We start from the raw sequence: 21,935 nt of genomic DNA on the forward strand, positions 1-21,935 counted from the left end.
CATCCGAACTCGGTCCAGTTACATATACCATTCCAGAAATTAGGATAAATAAATTACATATTGATTAATGCTATGAAAAGAGAAATTAAACATAAGCTTAAGGGACTGCAACACTCTCGCCTTTAATCATATACTTTTTGAATTATGATCAAGGACAGTTACAGAAGATACAAGCTGTTCACCTAGAAAAAAAATGTAAGATTCTGTGTACAGAAAAAAATATACACCTATCATCCGCGGTCAGATTCAACTATGTACAGTCAATCTCATGTCAGCAAAAATTCTAGTTTGATGCCCATAACTAAGCAGGTTGCACATTTTCCCTAGTTTAGTCACCGAATTCCTAAGCTCCTGGAATATTTCAGTTCGATGTTGAACACACTTATATAAGCAATCAATTGATGTTGAGTTCTGATTTAACAATCGAATTAAACATGAAGAGCCCATACCTCCTTCCACCCATCAGATTGATGCAACCGCGATTCCCTCGAGAAGTTTGACTTGCCCCAAACATAAAAGTCTTCTCCTGCAACACGTGTCTGAGCTCAGCTAGATGATGAAATTTGTCATTAATGGTGAATCACTAAAGATAGAAATATCACATTCAAATGTTAAAAATTAGAAAGTTATAGGAAAAGCAAATGTTTACAGAAGTCGTGTTCTTCATAATACATTCTTAATATATTATTACCTCTTGGTCCGGACGAAAAGAATTTAATATATGTTATTTTGAGTCCTTGCACCAAGAAACAAATAACTCAATATAATGCAAACACGAAAAAGTAATCCAAGATCATTTACGTGCCATTCAAAATTGTAGGACAAACTATAAAAAGAAAGTAATGTAGATGGTAAACCTTTCTACACATCCCGGAATGCTGAGGCAGTTTGAAATGAGATCCATTATTTGGCTGGCACTCAGATGCCAGAGAAAGCTAACATTTCAAGAAAGTTGAAAGATTGAAATCGTTAAAATATATCTTATGATTAGCAACAAAACCATACGAAATTTCAAGCGCCAAAGTTACATGCTGCAAGGCTCGAGAATTAACTCAAGAAAGTACACCAAGCAAAAAGGTAGCCCGAAATATAAATTAAAAAGGAAAAGAAAAATCACCTTGCTAAAGAGTTCAGTTGGCGGATCTTGCTGAACCTCCTTTTCAGACTGTAAATCAAATTCCTGTATGAATTGAAGCAAGGCGCAATTATTAATATTTTCTACTCTGAGAAAGAAAATGTCATGGGAAGAAAAAATCAATAAGCACTATGCCATACCATTGGGAGTGTTGTTTCCTGTCTGCAGTTACGGAAACCACCATCTCCTTTACTTTGAGTTATCTGTAGTCAGACATTGGAAGAATGAAAGATGAAATTAAAAGACAAAATTACAGACAACAGGGAGAACAAAAGAATCTGAATTTCGGACTTCTGCAGGTATCTTTCAGAACTCGGATTACTCATACATAATAATGAAAAGACAATAAGATGAACTAAATAGAGAGTTATCTACTTGTCTCATAATAGTTTCATTCATCAGTTTTACTTATATTGCCTTTAGGATTGTGTACAAAATTTCCCCCTGGAAAGTTATTCTGATACTATCTGAAACAATATGTAAATCCTGAACTCTCTTTAAAAAAAGAATCGCCTTTCTTCTGAAGACTTGCTTAAATTAGAGTTTGAAAGAAAATTTGACGTAAAAATATAGAAGAAAGAGGATTGAAACGGAAAGATACTATTGAATCCAGCAAAATTATAGAAGGTGTTTTTCACTTGCAGCTTCATCTTAACTAAAATGGATGGTAAAAGAATAGCGCTGCATTTATTATCAAATTACGTGCTTAATTATGTTTATATAGCTTAACAAATACTGAGGCCCAGACGCAGAGTTTGAGAAAGAAGTCAGTATCAGTAGCTACATGCATCTATAAGCCATAATGTATATCATAGTCAAGATAATTCAGGAAAAACTTCTTTTTATAAATGATATACTTAAGTTAGACCCGGCTTTAATATGAATTGTGTTTATATAACAGCTTGATGGTGATGAGATATCAATGATTTAATGTTGCCCTATACTACTATGAAAGAGATAAATACTATTGTTTCATGCAATAAAAACACTACCGTCTGTGCAAGTTTGTTATATTTTCATCATCGAAGCATGAAGATTGTATAAACTATTTCAAATGGAAAACTTTTCAAATCATAATGAAAAATTTTAAAATCATATCTCATCATGCCACCAGAAAATATAATAATGGTTTACATTTTATTCTTTGCTAACAAGTTACTATCATGTACCTCATCCAAATTTATTATTGACGTCTCATTACCTTCTTATTAAGTGGCCGAGCTTTAAAAATGTGTGTAAACCCCAATCCATCATACGTTGGTGCACCTCCTGGGGTAGGTCTATGGACAGAGAGTATTTTGTAGTTAGTACAACTGTTTCATGAATAGTCAAAGTTTGAAAGACCATTATCACTATCATCAAATTTATTACCTTCTTAAATCCTTGATTCTATTTTCTAAAGAAACGTTAGTATGCTTGTCCCAACCCTGCAACCAGATAACTTCGGTTTCAGACAAGCTAATCATATCTATCGTGCAACAGGAAAATGAAACAAAAAAACGCATATCAACAATAAAAAAATACATAACAAGTGTATGAAATTAACCTTATCAGAATCATAGCAGTGAAGTGAAGATGACGTAGCAGATGTGTGTTGGATTGCCCTCTCCGAAGTTTTCAAGTGAAATTCCTGAGAAGTAATACAGAAACCTGAACTTAAAGATAAATACGTAGAAACAAAATCATTTTCCTGATTATTTGTTCAGTACTTTTCCTTTTATAATAACAGTATGGTGATAAATATGGATGAATAGAGAAATTAAATATCAGAACTCGAGCTTACTTGAAATTCAGGCAACCGTGGAGTGCTCCTTTTGGGAGGTGGCAATGAAGGAGCCTCAAGAATCTAGATTGTGAACATAATTTAGTGAAGATGATGAGAACAATGCACCAAATTAATCAAACAAAAGAAATTATACTTAAACAAGAACTAACTTTTCTATTTAATGGGCGAGCTTTGAATCTGGGAGCTGCAACTGTTACTCGCTCTGCCTCAGCAACATTTTTAGGTCTGCAGAACACATTTATTTCTTAATGGCTACTGTCTTAAAGAAGAACACTCATCATCCAAATTTCAGTGAACATCATACATTCACAATCACAAACCTTATCCTATGTGCTCTCTGTGCTGTTCTAAGGTCAGGCTCCCTTGGAATAGTAAGCCTCAGCTTCGAACATGTAGAGTTTTGTTCAACCATGACATCCTACACGAACATACAATTGGGTAGAGTATATCACATGAACCTTTTTCCTGCCCCCTTAAGAAACAAGATCATATTCCTCAAAGATATACAAAATTCATACTTAATAGAGGATACCTTTAGCCATTAACAAATTTCCACTCAACAACAGCATTGTATTAAGAAAAAAAAATGAACTTTTGTTACTTCTTTTTTTGAAAAATCAAATAACGAATAACGTCTTAAGGACAAAAATACAAGTACCGTGCAAATCATATCAAGAGAATACTTGACAATTTTTGAATAATTTACATTTACCAAGGGAAGATTCAACAATTCTGCATTAGGATTCATACCCTCATTCGAGTCTTGTGGAAAAAATTGGTTTGAGGCTTCACATCTGGAACCTGCAGAGACAAAACAGTAAGCATTTCAAGCACCCTGTCTAAAATAAATGTGATGTCAACATTACTTAACCAGCATTCGAGTTCCTGATCCACATTTTAAGTACTTCCCACTGCCACCCAAACCTTGAAGACTAAGAGCATGTTTGAGGGTAAAGGAAAGCGCGAGAACATTTTTTATTTTTAAATTATGTAATATACAAAATAAACAAAAAAATAAAAATAGAGAACATTTATTCGAAATGAGAAGTTTGTTCTCCCATCCCTTCTCGTCCAAAACCCAACTCGCAAACACACCCTAAAAATGTAATCTACTAATGCATTTGACCGCTACCCATGACAAATATCAACCAAGCACTTAAGTTCCATAGAGCAATTTGATACATCCAAATGTAACAATGTTAGGAAAAGTTTCTGAAGATGAACCATTTGCCACTTGCTAGAAACTGAGTAAAATTTCACAGCATTATATAGTCATCTTTGTGATAAATTTCTGGTATACATCTACTTATGATCAAAGAGACAAATCTTAAGGCAGTTTCTTTAAGTATTGTAAAATTATAAAAGAAAGAATAGAGCAACTCGCAGACCTTACACAAGAGACCGCCCTCTAGTTTTTGCCTCTTGGCAGCTTGACTTTCTACCCCAGAAGAGATAGATAAACTTTGTTCATTCTGAGATAGTAGCTTTTGAAATCTGAGAATGGAAGAGTTGCAGATATAGGGTTATCTGTTTTTTTTTTCATAAAAAAAATAAAAATCAAAGATATACAGACATACTTATTAAAAAATATGACTTCATTGAAAATAAAATGCCCGCTCAATTTGGTGATTTCACCGCTTCAAGCAAACAAAGATGCTGTAGTATAGTTCAATGAAATGGTACATTTCAAAACAAATGGCAATTTATATTGCCATTCTATTCCTCACGCCCAAAGAAAAAACCATGTCACTTTAAATATGAAAAATGGAAATTTATTCTAATATTCACCTTGAACCAACAATTTTAGCAGGGAGATTTTGCTTGGCCAATTGACTGGTGGTAGGTTTCATTAGTGTTGAACTCTTGGACACGGCAGACTTAGCCTTAGAATTCAAATTATTCCCGATTGTCTTACTTCCAAATGTAAGTCCTAGAAAAATGCACAAATGCAATTTTCAAGCAGAATAAGAATAAGTTGGAACAGATGAAAGAGAGAAAAGGCAGATATATAGAGAAAATGAGTGAGAATTGCAAAAGCAATATTATAAACATCAGAAGCTGGGAAAAAATAATTCCGTGTTAAAGATATACACCACTCGAGTACTTCCATCTAACAGCTTAGACTTTTGGGAGAGTAGTTATTGACATAGTATAAGCCTAAATGACTATGTAGTATGGAATTTGATTCCTGCCCCATCATTTTTCATGACTAAATAAGGTAAGGTGAGATCACACATTGTCGCCACCTTAAGCTTTGGGGAGAGTTAATCCTTAGAAAAAATGAAATCACAGTCATACCAAGAATAACCATACCACAAGAGACACTTGCAACATAAAATCAGGATTATATATCAAACAATATCATTAGCACATGATATTGTATATTTAATTTCTAGAAAGAAACTGATTGCTCCAAAGATGCATTCATGAAACTAATCAATTGATGATACTTTTATTCACATAATAATAAGGATTATAATGTGCTAAGCCCCTGAGCATATTTACTGCCCTCATACATTAGCATCTGGATGATTGGTATCAGATTGCTACCGTAGGTACTTTTAGCGGTCTTGTACTATCATTTTGTAGAATTCCAACCAATAATTGAGAGATATTTCCACCAAGTGTTTTTTGTCCTAACAGTTAAAGAAGAAGGCATATTGGCATTATCATGTTTTATTTTTTATTTATTTTGATCTTTTATTGTTATTTTATTACTATCTTTCTAGAGATTTTATGTTTTATTTAATAAAATTGGAAAAGATAAATATTTAGTTTACATCTTTAATATTTTGCACATAAGTGGAAATATAAAAGAAAATAAGAAAAATATCAATAGAAATTGATTATGAAAGTTATCAACAAGAGAAAATATTTATAAAGTTGGTTACTCCAGTACACTTATTGTTGTTGGGAGAAGGACAGTTCACCTAAAAGGAGAGAAGGTAGAGACGCATCCTGAAAGCTGGAGGCATTCATCTCTATTCTTATTCTAGTATTCAGACCGATAAGGAGTAATGTATTCTTAACTCTTTGTAAATTTCACTATTCAATATAATTTTTTCCATCACTCTCTGATTAGGATAAAAGAACTAATAGATTTCACATACTAACATAGATGTGGAATATATGTTAGACATAGATGTGGAACATTTAGTCATTCATAATCAGAATCTTGATCATTAATGCAAACTTATAATAAAAATGGCTAGATATAGGGTTTTTATTATTCAAGTTTAGACAAAAGGTGTGAATCCTAGAGAAGGAAGTAGAAGTATATTGTTTGGTGTTTTTGTGAAATTTGTTGTCTAATTGAGTTATGGATTGTAAGAGTTGTTAAATGTTGTACAAGTCTCTTGGAAATGATACTTGAACTTCCCACTCTATTACTTGTGTGATTTAGTACACTTATCAATTGCATACCAAGTTATTGGCAACAAGTCAAGAAAAAGTATTGAGTTCAGAAAGCTTGGATGTAACAAATGTATCTCTGTATAAACCCACTACATAACAAAGTTTTCAACTTACCACTTCGAGTGGAATAGAGATATGTACTGCATACAGGTCACTGTTGCAGTTATTTGAGAAGGACCTCAACAAGAGTGTGATAATTTAAAAATTACGCCAAGGCTTGTACAGAACAAGCCTGGTAAAATTTTACTCTCTGCTAAGTAACAGGCGGTAGAAAATGTGTCCACATTCAACAACAATGACTTTCATTGGTTCCACTTCAACTAGCAGATAGAACACGGAACATTTTAATGCACATAGGTCCACATGATGACCAACAGAGAGACCCTACCCAACAAAGGCGGATGTAAATACAGAACATCCCAGGCCAGAAAACTAAGCTTCCCGATTTCCATTCTTTTTAATTCACATTAACAAAAACAATACATAAACTACATAGTGTGTTTGGTCCAATTTATTTAAGAGAAATCATAAATTATTTTTGCTAGTTTGAGAAAAGAGTTTCATGAAGATAAATGATTATTCCCTAGTGTTGAAGCTGTACTAAACAAAATATCAGTGTAACAACTAATTACTGCTTAATCGGATCACCTAAGGCCTAAATAATAATAGAAATTGAAAAATTCATCAGGCAAAAGGAAGCACTGGAAAGACAAGTAGAATATACAAATATACAAAAGCAAGTTGATTGCGACGTCGTTTTGGACAACTTTCAGAGGGAATGAGAGTTGCATAAAGATAAAGAAAACTCAGTAGAACAAGCAAACGGCATTGAAGAAAGTAAAATGGTGGAGGCATACCATTATCTTCAAAAGCCGTGTCCAAAATTCCCGTCTGTAACGGAACACTGGATTTTTCATCATCAACATTACTCGTGCAGTTCAGGTGTTCGGATTTTGGCGAATCGCTAAAATCGTCCAAGAACAAATCCTTTCTCATAACCAGCCTTCTCACAAACGCTGAAGCAAAGAAAAAACAACACAGATTTCGTAATTTCAGCAAGAACAGCAGAAAAGGGTGTGTAGACCGAAAAGAACGAAAATAAAAAGGGAAAACGAATATAGCAAACAATTTGGCAGAATGTGGCAAACGAAAAATGTGAAAACGAAACGCTTCATGTAAATATTTGACGAGCGTGTTAGAAAGAGAAGGATACTAACGCAAAGGAGGGTAACTAGCAGCAGTTTGAAACCAAAACTCAGCTTGGTGAGCTTCCGCTGGAGTCTCCGGTCGAGTGAAATCGAAGAACCGAGCAGCGTCGAACTCGTAATCGAGATCGATTTCATGAGCAACGAAGACGTGCTCTATTTCTGCGTCTTCGTCTTCCTCCATCACCATCGTCATCGACATTACCTCTTTCACACACACACTGACACTATCTGTTTCTCTACGCTGTCGTTTAGTAGGTGAACTGAGTGCAATGCGGGTTCGGAGCTCCTAATCTAATCCCAACACCGAAGAATCTGTTTCTTGGGCTTACAGAGAGATAGCTGCTCAGTGACAGTGAAAGAGGGAAGTGGGTTCTGTTCTGAAGGGGTTTGGTTTAAACTATAATTAAAATAAATGGTAATTTATTATTATTTTATGTTTTTAAAGGGAAATATATTTAGTGCATGGTGAAGGAGAGGAAAGTAGTACTATCATACCATTTTTAATTTTAATTTTAATTAATTATGTTTTTAAAAGGAAATATATTAGTGCGAGGTGAAGAGGAATGTACTACTACCATTCTTTACTTGGAAGGTGGCAGCAGGAGACAAAGCACAGAACCCCTTGCAGCTTTTTCGTTTATTTAATTAATTTTTCAATTTTCGTTTTAAAAATACTCTTTTGCAAGAATTTAATACCAATTCTACCTATATAAAATCTCCAAAATTGAAAAAAAATTGTTTATAAATTTTTATTTATTTAATTTATAATAATATTTTTACTTATAAAAAAATTTAGTTATATATTATCTTATATGGGTACCAAATTTGTCAAAGTGTGGTAGGTGTGAATAAGCATACAAAATTTGAATGTATTGAGGATGGTTCTTAAATTACATATTTATGGGAGTAAGAAATTGGTGAAATTATGGTAATATTTTATCCATATGACGAAGAAAACTATACAAGCTGGGGAATTTCATTGTTCTGTCTACTGTGTGTTACTTGTGGGGTGACATTATGTTTTGATAATTAGGATTAGTTTAATTTTCAAGATTTGGGATAAGATGATCCTGTTCACGAGAGATTCTGTAATTTCGGCGCCTGCCTTGTTTCTGTTTTTTTTTTTTAGATGTCAATTTCTATTACCATTGTGTTTTTCTAGAATAATTACAATATTTCTTTACTAATTATGCGTGTATCTACTTACAAGTTAAATCTTCATTTGCTTTCAAAATAGCGAGGTATTAATTGTTTTAAGGTTTAAATTCCTTGGTTCTTTAATTTTTATGAAAAATTTAATTATATTTTTCATTTTTTTATTTAATTTAGTAATTTTAATTTTAAAATGATTTAATTAGGTTTTTTTAGATTAATATTTTTTTTTATAATTTATACATTAAATCATTCTGTCTATAAAATAAAATTAATTTGAATATTTAAGTTTTTAGATAAAGTTATTTGAATATTAATTTTAATTAAAATTTATTTTCAATCTAATGAAAAGAACTTAGAATTATTTTATAAAATTAGATAACTAAATTAAACCAAATAAATAGTAAAAATCTAATTGAATATTTTATAAGAATTAGAAAACTAAATGATTATTTTAACCTTGTTTTAAAAAATTGAAATTTATATTTTTTTTATTTAGTCTAAATATCATATTCGTTAAAATATAAACAAAATAAATAAATAAATATAAGATAAATTATAAATTGAATTTGATAAACATGATTTTTGTTAAGGTATAAATTAAAGATACTAAACCAATAAATAAATTTATATTAAACTAAATGGATGCTTGAATATAAATATTTTAATATATTTGAAAATGCTTTAGAATTTTTTTTAATTGGGTGTAAATATTTAATACTTTTAATAATGATTAGTCTCTAGAATAAATTTTGCTATACAAATTATTTAAAGAGCATAACTAAGTACTACTTGAATAAATGTTGACCATTTTTAATTATTTGAATACAATATGTATTTTAAAATAAATAATTAAATATTACATTAATTGTAGTTTTTAATTATCTTAAACAAATAACTCTGCCTTGTTTATTGAACATTGAATATTTAATAAAATTAAAGCTAAACTATTGCATTGTTGCAGGTGCATGTTTCTCTTGTCTTGTCGCAATAGTGAGCAGCTGGGTCCCACTCCTTGTACTAATATTGACTCCCATATCCAACTAAGGACCCTATGAGAATCCAATGAACAGTTATGTTTTGAGTAAACTTATTGCGACTCCTTCGTATTTTTAAATATTAATTGAAAAGTTTGTTTTAATTTTTATTTTTTTTATAGATATAAGGTACAATATTTTTAAATAATTATTAGAACTTTTTAAATAATTGACATATAAATATTTCGTCAAGTTTTTCAAAGACTATGAAGTATTCTCTATTCTTCTATACCTTAATTTTTTTTATTTGTTTTTAGTGTTCAAATAGAGGTTCTGTATTTGTTATATATTATTATATAAATTTTCTTTCATATAAATTTATTTCTATTTTTTCTTAGTTATATTTTGATTAATTTCTTCATATTTATTTTTATTTTAGAAAAGTTGTGATTTTGCTGGTAATTATAAGTGTCACTAAATATTAAATAAATTTATTTCTTTCTTAAAAAGGTAATAACTTTCCATATTATTATAATTGTAGTTAAATATTGGACGAGAATATTTTAAAATTAATTGAGACATTTTAAATTGACGCTAATAATTTTAAAAACAGTTATTTTTGCAGCTATATTAATTTTTTTGTAGTTATATGTGGTGTAAATTTTTAGTTAGTGGGTTATGTGACAAAAATAAAAATTGTGTGGCGGTTAAAATTAGATGCTAAAATGGGTTTAGTCGTTGGGTTCACCCATTAGTCTGTTAAAAAAAAGATAAATTGAGTTGGTATTTTTAACTTGCTAACTCGTTTTAGTTCATTTCGTCTAGTACGTCGAATTGATCGATAAAAATGGGTCAATTTACTCTTAACTAGTTGGTCCATTTTTAATTTTATTTTTTTTAAATAAAATAATTAAAAAAAATCTATATTATATTTTTGAATAAATGTAAATATGCAATATTATTATAATTTAAATCATTGACACTTACAATTTAAGTTTCAATTATAAGTTCTAATAAAGTAATTTAACATGTAAATATAATAATTGTTTTAATTTATTCAATTAAATATATTAATTGATCAATTAAAAGCTTAAAAATTATTTATATAATTAAATATGCTCTAAATATTTACAAGTATATATATCAACAAACTTTATAAATAATTAAAAAAAAAAAGTGGCGGGTTGAAGTTTTTGGCCCATTTTCTAATGGTGGGTCAGACATCTCCAATCCGTTTTTGACGAATCAAGGGCGGTACGAACCAAAACGGGTCAGAGTGGCCTGTTTGCCACCCTTAGTTAAAACCAACACTAGACAACGCATTTAATTAATACTAAAATTAAATTTTTAATAAAATTATATATTTTATATTTAAACAAATAAAAAAAACAAATTGAACATTAGTGAAGTGAAGGATCATGAAATAATGGAGGGTGTGACTAAATTGAAGAAATTTAACTAAAACAAAGACTTATTTGAATAAAACACAATCAGTCATAATGTGAATAGTGTCATGTCATGTGACCAGTTTCAGCACACTTTGTGGTTATCAATTTAAACACCGTTACGAAAAGGACCAAATTGAACATAATTTAGCAAGACCAAATTGAACACACAAATAAAGAAAAGGGAACTAAATTGAACAAACTAGACCAAATAGGGACCCAAAATAGTATTTAAACCTTTATTATTTAATTATTTTTTAACTTCTTGTTTTTTTCATCAAAGAAAGTATTTTTGTCGTCTAAATAAAGTAAAAGTGCGCACTAATAATTATTAGAGAATGCTATCTAAGGATATGGTTTAATGAGCAATTAATGAACATTAATTTTTGTAAAAATTCACAAATAATTATAGTATTAAATGAATCATAACTTTAAGGGTCTTGCTAACTAGTGCCCTTAGGGCACTGGTTAAGCATAATTAATATACATTGAATTGAATCCTACAAAAATATATAGATAAGTGTAATATTAAATAAAATCTGACCTAATAACCATTAATGCAACTTTATTTTCTTTAAAAGACAAAAATGTCCATAAATATTGTACATGTGTATTTAATATTTTATTTAATGTTCACAAATAAAATTTAAAAACTAATTAAATAATAAAATAACTATATTTAAATGTTAAAATTTAAAATAATAAAAAACCAACAAAAAAATAGTGTTAAACATCTAAAACTTAAAAAAAAAACATAAGAAAGTATAAATTAACAGAAAAACCAACAAAAAAAATATTGTTAAACATCTAAAAATTGTTACAAAAAAAGAATAATTAAAGTGTCAATTTAAGACTTAATTGATTTTTTTCTTTTTAGCAGAGACCTTAAAAATTCCAAAAACTTGTTTTGTAACAGTAAGTTATTGTCTACACACTTAAAAGAGTATTTTTGTCTTTATAAAATTTATTATGTGCATTTATACTATTTTAATTACTGTATTTAATTATTTCAACTTTCAATGTAAAAATGATGATATCAAAGCATATCTATTATTCCTTAACCAGTGCCTTAAGGGCACTTCCTGACTTTAATAATTATTAATACACTTTTACTTTATTTAGAGGACAAAAGCAGTCATGTTATATATTTGTAATTGATAATTTATTTCATACAAAAAAGTTAAAAATAATTATATAATAAAATAATTAAATTTTAATATTGTTAAAATTAAAATATAATTAAACATAAAAAATATTGTTTATTTTTGTAATTAATACAATATTATGTTAAATGTATTTTTATTAAAAAACAATATTTTATATCCATTTAATTTTATAAATTTTTTCTTTTAATTATATTTTAATTTTTAACAATATTAAAATATAATTATTATTTAATTATAATAAATGATCAATTATAGATGTATAAAATTTATGGGTATTTTTGTATTTTAAATAAAGTAAAAGTGCACTAATAATTATTAAGGTTATAATTTATTTAATATTACAATTATTTATGAATTTTTACAAAATGCAATATTAATTAATGGAGAATGTTAACCCGTGCCCTAAAGGTACTAGTTAACAATAATTAATTTGCATTGGTTCCTTCATTTTTATGTTGAAAGTTGAAATAATTAAATACATTAATTAAGATGGTATAAATGCATATAACAAATTTTATAAAGACAAAAATACCCTTTTGAAGTTTTAGACAATAATGTACTGATACAAAAGAATGATTTTGAAATTTTTAAAGTCTCTACTATAAAGAAGAAGAAATATCTCTAGTGGCACTTCAAGAGTCTCTAAGAGTGAAAGTTTCGAATGTGAAGACTCTAAACCAGTGGCGAACCTTAGAAGGTTTGCAAGAGGGCCATGGCCCCCCGCAAAGATTTTTTAATTTTTTTTTTAAATTGATTTTTACTTTTTTTTTTATAAAATATAATATATAATATGAATACATAATAAAATAAAAAATTAAACATAATAAAATATAATAAAATTTATTGAGATATATTTTTTGTTCTTTTCCATTGTAAGTTTCTCACATTCAGTCATTACTTTTGCCTCTCTTCTTTTGTTTTTTGTTTTAAAAAAGAAATAGAAAGTTATATATAAATTTATTCTCTCGCTCTTAGTTCTCATTGGTTCTCTTTAAGAAAAAAAATGGTAACTATCTCCCTTCTCTTGATAGGAAAATATTAGTTTGATATTATTTTTTTTTCATCTTATGTATGTATGTATATTAAAAATGTGTATATATATATATATATATATATATATATATATATATTAAAAATGTTCCTATAAGATATTTTGTATGACACGTAAAATTATGATATTTTTTCTTTCCATTTTACATGTTTCTTGTGACATCCCATTTTAATAGATTACACTATTAAATAAAGTTTCACACAGTTATAATAACGAGAAGCACTCAGATGAACATAAAACGTAGGAGAGGTAACTGTTACAGTCATCTAGAAGTGTACAGTGAAAACAAATTTGGGCATACTACTATGCCATACACAACATAAGAGAAAGTTCACAGTCATGCAAAAGAAAAGCTCCTAGAGCTAGGGATTACAAGGGGCACTAGGGCCATAGACTGCTCCTGAGAGTCACACAACAAATTCCCTTAAGCTGCACCACTGCTACCACCAGGCCTACTCCCAGAGTTTCCTCCATTTGCTCCCACCAAGGGTGATCATCGCAAAAGAGAAAAACACAACAAGAACATAAACAGAAAATGCAAGGGTAAGCTAGTGCAATTTAATCATATTATGATACAACGGACAAGTACTTAAACATTCCTTAACATGCTACACCACAAACACAAGGCATCATATTGTAGCAAACAAGCAGGACACTATGACTCAATTATCCGGATAAATATATTAGGATCGGATTCACTGGACGCTTGCACTTGTGGTGGCCTCTACTGCTCTACAGAGCCATTGCCAATGGGTTTCACCCTACCACACACAAGGTTAGCTTTTAAGCGTCTAAGGCCATTATCCTGCCATAGACTAGGGCCTCCCGCTACTCTCACCACTTGGGTCAGTTTGCTCTACATGAGACTCACTGACCCTTTAGAGTTTCGGGATGCGGTCCTTACTTGAATCCATATCTCAATATACACACTACACGCCACCATGAAGTCTCCCCACGAGACTCATGGAATTACGCCTATATCACACCAATCTCATGTTTCATATCTCATAACCACCACTTGTTATCCCGACATTCATTTCTCATGCACATTCTCAACCAACCAAACAAAGTTTCATATATTACTCATGCTACCAAACAAATTTCAGTGCATACAACTCATACAACTCATGGAATCACACCAAAATCTTGCATGTTCGAGATAATTAGCCACACCCAAGGTAAACAGGAATCCAAAAACATAAAACTACATTATTCTCGCCCGGGGCTAGAAGCCCTCGCCTAAGCTGCAACGACTGTCTCGCTTAAGCTAGGCCTTCTCGCCTAGGCGAGACCTGGAACAGTGGCACTCTGCGAGCATCTCGCTTGGGCGAGACCAGCTCGCCTAGGCAAGATCACCCTTCGCCCAAAATCAAATCCTTCGCCTGGACGAGGACGCAAACAGAGCACATCAGGTTCTTCTTCGAGAACTCGCTTGGGCGAGGTACTCTCGCCTGAGCGAGACAATGCATCGCTCAAAGACAAGGGCCTTTCGCCTGGGCGAGTTGCTCGAGTAGAACCTGGGTGAGTCTCAGGCGCTCTCGCCTAGGCGAGATGAGCTCGCCTGGGCGAGATCGACAGTTCTCGCCACTGTCCCCACACATGCAGCAGAGTAACAGTTCAATCCAACACCCAAAAACACATGCACCCAGTTTCAATCAATTACACATACTTCTCAAGCTTATAAACATGCAACAAACCAAAAAGACACCCAAAAACAGCTTTGAATGGTTAAATCTAGCTTCCCTTACCTCTGTTTTGAGCACCAAACACAACAGACCCTAACTAAGGGAATACCTCTGCTCCAGAAATGCGAGTAACGAGCTGAAACGTGATTACCAGGATAAAACGAGGTAAATACATGGAACCCTAACCAACCAACATGCTCAAACAGTGAAATGAGGGAAAAGAAGACCAAAGGCTCTAGAGTTTGACTTACCAGGAAGTACAGGGTCGATTTTGTTAGCTCAGGGTGGAAGAAGATTGTGCCCTAGCAGAGCACCTAGCAGCAGACAGGAGAGGGGAAGGAGTTGTTTCTGGAAAGGTGACAAACGAAAATGAGAAGGTTGAGTGAGGTATTGGGGTTCTACTGTAGGGTTGGCCTTGGGCCTACGAAGAGGCCAGGCCTAACTCATAAAACTGAAAAAGGGGCTTACATTTCTAAAATGACTTAATTACTCGCCTAGTTCTAAGTTTGGTTGCAAAGTTTTAAGTCAATTCCCAATTATATATTTTTTTTTCAATTGAGTCTCAATTTTTTAAAAATTGACTCAATTAAGTCTTTTTATTAATATCTTACAAACTATGTTAGAGAAATGTCATGTCAATTCGTAATAATTTTTTTATTTTGTTTGCAAATTTTTGTTGTTCTAATGTTTGGTCCTATGGTGAGACATGTAGCAACGTTAGTACCACATGACAAGGCAATGCAAAATATGAGTTTGTTTGATTCAATTCAGTCAATTTTTTTTTTCTTTAAATGGAACACTATAGTCCCTCTTTTAATTGGGACCAAATTTATTATTTATACAAATGTTATATTGATATTTAAATTAAAATTGACCTTTTTATTAAATATTTTTGAAATTATTTTTAAACCAACTCTACCATTGGATACCATTTAAATTAATTAGTTTTAATCTTATATAGAAATATGAATTTATAATGTAGTAGTTTTAAATACTTACTCTTTGTAAATGAAAAACTTAAATTTATTTAACAAATATAATAATATTTATACCATAAATAACAAAGTAATATGCCAAACTTAAAAAAGGAAATAAAAAATAGGGACTTATTAAAATAAACAAAGTAATGTTTCAAAATAATCCAGAAATATTTAACAAAAAGTCAATTTTTAATAAAAATACCAATATAAACTTTATACAACTAATAAATTTGGTCTTAATTTGGAGAAGACAATACTGCTCTGTTTTGAAGAAAGTTGAGACTAAATTGAATAAAAAAAAACATATATAGAGACTAAACTGAATACATGATAATGATACTTAAAACTGACACATTGTGGCACTGTCCTATCACGTGACACTGATAGTGTCACATGTGTCACTATGGGACCTGTGGACAATTTTTTTTTTTACAAAAACAATTAAAAAAATTTAAAAACTACACATTGCAGTTACGTGACAGTAATACCATTTGTAAGGTACTAACGGAAAAGACTTAATTGAGTCAATTTTTTAAAAAGTTGGAACTCAATTGAAACAAAATTGTAAGGACGGAGCAACATGAAACTTTTCAACTAAATTTGAAATCAAATAAGTAATTAAGTCTTCTAAAATTTAATTTATATATTTGTTTGGTTTGTATAATTTATAGCTAATACGATGTAATAGAATAAGATTTATTGTATATTAATATATTTAAAAAGTAATTTAATATAAAAAAATACATTTTATAAAAATTAATATATAAATTAAGATTTGATGTAATAGTTTTAATTTTATAATATATAAATTTGTTATGTCTTAAATAATAATAATATATTGAAAAAATTTATTTTGTTTAATATTAAAATTTAAATTGTTTAATTTTATTTAGTTATTATTTCAATATTACCATTAACTATTTATCTAATATAACTATTAAAATATTATTCTCATTAAAAGAAATCAATATGTATTTATAACATAATATTTAAAAAGATAATAATTTGGTTTTTAAACATTATATTTGTGCATAATTGATTACCTACAATTGATTATATATAAACTTTGGTCTTCTTTCTTAAAATGTAAGTATTATTATTTTTTATTTAATGGAATTTGGTATTGTAAGTTTGAAGGGAATTAAGTTATTGACCTCACAACAACTACCCTAGTTGAAGAGGATGCTTTACTGGATAATTTAGGTGGCTTTGCAGTTCTTCGTTCCGTGTTGAATGTTTGGAAAACACAACCACCACTAACTTTTCTCTTCATTCTATAACAAACACTTTTTAACCATAAAGTAAACCATTTACCAAAGAAAATTAGCTACACACAAAAAAGAAAAATGGTCACCGAAATCAATTTCCTCTGCATGAATCGCAAAACTCTCTCTAACAAAAGTAATAATTCAATTGCTCATTCAAATTATACTCGCTTGTGGTGCTAAAACCAACACTCCTCTCTATTTAGCCACACGTTAAATTTGAAATTTCTCATTAACCATATTTTAGGCCATGAGCTACATATTAATACACCTAAAATATATGTTCATTATTTATAAGGCAGAAACTAATACGAATTTTAGTCAAGTGCTCTTAATAATTTCATCACTTAGCATAATCTATCTTTCAATTTTTAATTATGTATTTTGTATTTCCGTCTTAGGTTTAGGAATTATAGTTATGAATATTTCGTATTTCCTTTTAATTATTGTATATTATTATTTGAATTAATATTTATATTATTATTATTATAATTATAATTATTAGTTGGTTATAAATTTTTTAATTATTAGTATTCTAATTATTATAAATTTTAATATCAATTTCGTATTGTTTTTTTTACTGTATTAGATTTCACGAAAGGTCTACATTTTTAACTTAACAACACCTTTCAATATATATCTTTTTTGTAAACTCTACGTATCTCATATGTGCTTCTGTTTATAAATTTTAATATTAATTTCAAATTATTTTTATTTTGTTTAGATGATTCATATTTCATAACATACAAACATTTTAATTCTAATTTGTACATATATCTTATTTATATTTATTACGTTATCATATCTCAATTACTTGTACTTTTTTTTATATCTTATTTTGATGTAAAATGTACTAGGGAGTAAAGATGGCAAATAAACTCCCCCCGTGGTTATTGCCCGAACCCGTCTTCATTTTGACGAGAAATCTCTGCATTAACTGGATACAGGTATGAGTATGAGGAATCCCTGACTTTTCAATTAGGTATGAGTATGAGAAATCCCCGACTTTTCAATTGGGTATGAGGATGGGTATGAGGATGTACATATTTGTCCCGTCCCCATACCCGTCTCCGCCATATCCTCGTTCCTGCTTAAATTATTAAAATATTCACAATTAATTAAATAACCTTATATATATATATATATATATATATATATATATAATATTACTACACATTTTCTATTTTTTATTTCTTCTAATTGTTTGGTTTTTCATTAAATTCATTCGCATCTCTAATATATATATTTTTAAGACTCTCCATTTAAGTGTTTAATATCATAGACTTTTCCTTTACTAGGTAACATAAAAAAAAATTATTTTTTTGACTCTATTATTATTAATTCTTGTTTCATTTAAAAAACCTTTTTTGTTTCGCTAAAACAATTTTCGTTATTTTTCAACTATTGACTATGTTGATATTTGAAAAGTTTTCTTATATATTTAAGGTATTCTTCATCTTATCATACATTAATCATACATTTTACATTTGCTTTCCTTCATGCAATTCCATTCAATTGTGTCTCAAATTGTTTATAAGACACACATTCGATAATTATTTAATATTTTTATTTGTTTATTTTTATCATGTCAAATACTATTTTGATATATTTTATATAATTATGTTTTATTTTCTAATTCATTATAATCATGGTATAATTTTGTCACTATAATTGTATAAATAAATTTTATTTATTATAATATAAAAATTTAATGTAATTTCCATGATTTTTTTTATTATCATCTAACATATATGAATTTTAAAAGATACAAGGTCTATGTTAAAATTTTATTATTATTAGTTTAATATTTGTTCTTTGCGCAATTTTGATCAAGTGATGTATTCTAATTTTTATTAGTATATAAAAAAGATATTCATTAGAATAAAAAAAATGGAAGTATACAGAAATCTAAAATCTATTTTAATTTGAATATTTATTTTCTTTTATATATTTATAAAAATGTTTTTAAATTTTAATCAACTAGGTTTCATTAATATTTGCAAATTTAATAAATATTTTGGTTTTCATGAAATTTTATTTGGTATTCTAGTTTGAAATGTATACAATTATAATTTCTTTATAAATATTTTATATTGAAGTAACAATCTTTCTTTTAATATTGAATATTTAATATATTATGTTATCTTTACCGTAATTTTTTATTGTTTTATAAAAATTAATTAATTAATATTGAAATGGGTATGAGAATATGTCCGTTACCCATGGGGATGGACATGAGATAAGAGTTTGATACCCGATTTGGGTACAAAGATGAGGATGCATTTTTTTATGGAGATAAGTATGATATAGTGAAACCCGTTCCGCCCCGACTCGTTGTCATCCCTACCAAGGAGAGTGTCATCTCTAATCATTATTATTTGTATATTTATTTATACTTATATTATACTTTTTATATTGTTATTATAATTATTATTATTATTTAATTTTATTTATGTTATTATATTTTTATTTTTTATTATTATTATATACTTTAATTTATATTTTTATTTATATGACTTGTTTCGTATTTCATAATATACCTATATTTTGATTTTAAGTTATACATGAATTTTATTTTTATTTAATACGAGATTATATTTTAAATATTTTTTTATTTATCTTTACATCTTATTTTGACGTGGAATACAGTATGGGAGAGTGCATTTTGTCATGCTTGTTATTTGTATATTTATTTATATTATTATTTGTTTTATTATTATTATCATGTTCACTTTTTTTAATATTAAAAGTTAATATATTTTTTTAAAATTCTACTATATATTTTTTTTATTTATTCTCTATGTAATTATTTTATTAAAGATACTTAATCTAGTTTAGAAAATATTAATTTATAGTTGTGATATTTATATTAGTATTATTTAATTATGGTTATTATTATTATATATTATTATTAGTATTTGTAAAATTGATTTTATTATTATTAATATTACAATTAGTATTAGTATTATGGTTAGTATTAATATTTAATTTAATATTAATATTTATATTAGTAGAATTATTATTATTATTCTTATTATAATTTTTATTTTTATTATTATTGTTGTTAGTATTACTATTATGAGTTATTTTTATTATCAATATTATTATTATTATTATTATGATTTTCAACATAGTGTTGTTTTTATCTTGTACAGAATCATATTTTGCACCATGTCTACATCTTTATTTTATTTTATAATATTGGTATTATTAGTAGTAGTGTTATTATTATATATTATTATTTGAATTAATATCAGCATTATTATTATTATTATTACAAACTTTATCATTATTTTTTTTATCATATTTCACATTATGCTTAAGTTTCCATTTTAGCGACACCTTTTGTCTTTTAAACTATCTATATATATCTATATATATCTATATGTATGTTTCTATTTTTAAATTTTAACATTAAATTCATATTATTTTTATTTTGTACTTAGATCATTCATATTTCACAATATCTCTATATTTAAATTTTATTTTTTACCTATATTTTACTTTTACTTTTATTTATTATGAGATCATATTTCAATCATTTGCATTTACTTTTGTTAATTTATCTTTACATCTTGGCATGTAGTTAGATGGATATATATTATCATTATCATTACTACATGTATATTTATATTATTATTATTATTATTATTATTATTGATATTAGTATTATTTTAATATATATTAACATAAAATAATATAAGTATTTAAACTTTTTACATGATTCAACTTTTTATTTCTATAACACATCAATATATTATATATAATTATAATTATAATTATAATATTTAAATATTTATTTTTTAAATTTATTTAAACAAATATAATAACAATTATATTACTTTTCTAAAAAATTAAATAAAAAACCAAAAAAAAGACGTATGCACGGTCACGTACTAGTTTATCAAAGAAAATTGGCTACACAAAAAAGAAAAATGTCACTGAAATCAATTTCCTCTACGTAAACTCACTCTAACAAAAATAAGATCCAATTGCTCATTCAAATTATACTCACTTGTGGTGCTACACAATTGTTGTTTGCAAGCTTCAATGATCGCAAACATACTAAAACCAACACTCTACTTTCTATTTAGCCATACGTTAAATTGGAAAGGCTTAATTACTCGGATGATACCCATTTTGGTTCGAAAATTTTAAAATGGTACTCACTTTGAACTTTATCTCAATTTAGTACCCAATTTTGATTATTGCATCAATGTAGTACCCTCCGTCAAGTTTTCACAAACGGCGTTAACTACCTTGCCGCGTGTCAACCTCTGGATTTTTTATTTTTTGATTTTTTTTTTATTTTTAAAAACATTTTTTTTGCCACGTGTCAAATCCTTGATGTGACACGTGGCAAGGTATCGCTACGTGTCAAGGTACTTGACAAGTGTCATTATCTTCCTTTCAACTTAGTCCCCACATGTGTCTATTTGTTTCAATTTAGTACTCATATATATTTATTGGTTTCAATTTAGTACCCAATTTATTTATTTTAATTTTGTCTGAATATTTTTTTACAAAATAGAGAAATATTATGTCTTCCTTAAGACCAAATTTATTATTTATATAAATGTTATATTTATATTTGTTATTAAAAATTACTTACAAATATGTTATTCATGACTTTTACCATTAACTTTAATATAAATTTCAATAAGCCCTTAA

The 21,935-nt window shown here is 28.3% G+C and overlaps 1 protein-coding gene across 3 annotated transcripts; it reads right to left on the bottom strand.

Moving 5' to 3' along the window:
• Positions 1-97: 97 nt before the first annotated feature.
• LOC114177222 (protein TPX2-like) lies at positions 98-7,931 on the bottom strand. Of its 3 annotated transcripts, XR_014993455.1 has the most exons (17): positions 7,553-7,931; positions 7,193-7,351; positions 4,710-4,851; positions 4,310-4,415; positions 3,672-3,722; positions 3,242-3,339; positions 3,071-3,146; positions 2,919-2,981; positions 2,682-2,765; positions 2,507-2,562; positions 2,337-2,415; positions 1,276-1,338; positions 1,118-1,180; positions 858-935; positions 692-736; positions 450-526; positions 98-351 (listed from the first exon to the last, which is right to left on the bottom strand). XR_014993455.1 is itself a non-coding variant. In XM_028062489.2 (16 exons), exons 1-16 carry the CDS (start codon positions 7,740-7,742, stop codon positions 333-335), a joined length of 1,404 nt encoding a protein of 467 aa, XP_027918290.1. In that variant the 5' UTR covers positions 7,743-7,930; the 3' UTR covers positions 98-332. The 3 variants fall into 3 exon arrangements, 1 of the variants encoding a protein (XP_027918290.1); XR_014993454.1 differs by having other exon boundaries at positions 450-736; XM_028062489.2 differs by lacking the exon at positions 692-736 and having other exon boundaries at positions 7,553-7,930.
• Between the last annotated feature and the right edge of the window lie 14,004 nt (positions 7,932-21,935).

Source organism: Vigna unguiculata, chromosome 3 (assembly GCF_037176805.1).
Source record: "Vigna unguiculata cultivar grain cowpea cultivar isolate G323 ecotype 2 chromosome 3, ASM3717680v1, whole genome shotgun sequence".
In the NCBI taxonomy this organism is placed as follows: Eukaryota; Viridiplantae; Streptophyta; class Magnoliopsida; order Fabales; family Fabaceae; genus Vigna; species Vigna unguiculata.

What these genes read in the sequence shown, in the direction of transcription:
- LOC114177222 (XM_028062489.2), bottom strand. Translation starts at nt 7,742, where the DNA reads ATGTCGATGACGATGGTGATGGAGGAAGACGAAGACGCAGAAATAGAG. An exon ending in CAGAGAGCACATAGGATAAG is followed by an intron (nt 3,147 to 3,241) that starts GTTTGTGATTGT and finishes TGTGTTCTGCAG; the next exon opens with ACCTAAAAATGTTGCTGAGG. An exon ending in CTCGGCCACTTAATAAGAAG is followed by an intron (nt 1,339 to 2,336) that starts GTAATGAGACGT and finishes GTCTGACTACAG; the next exon opens with ATAACTCAAAGTAAAGGAGA.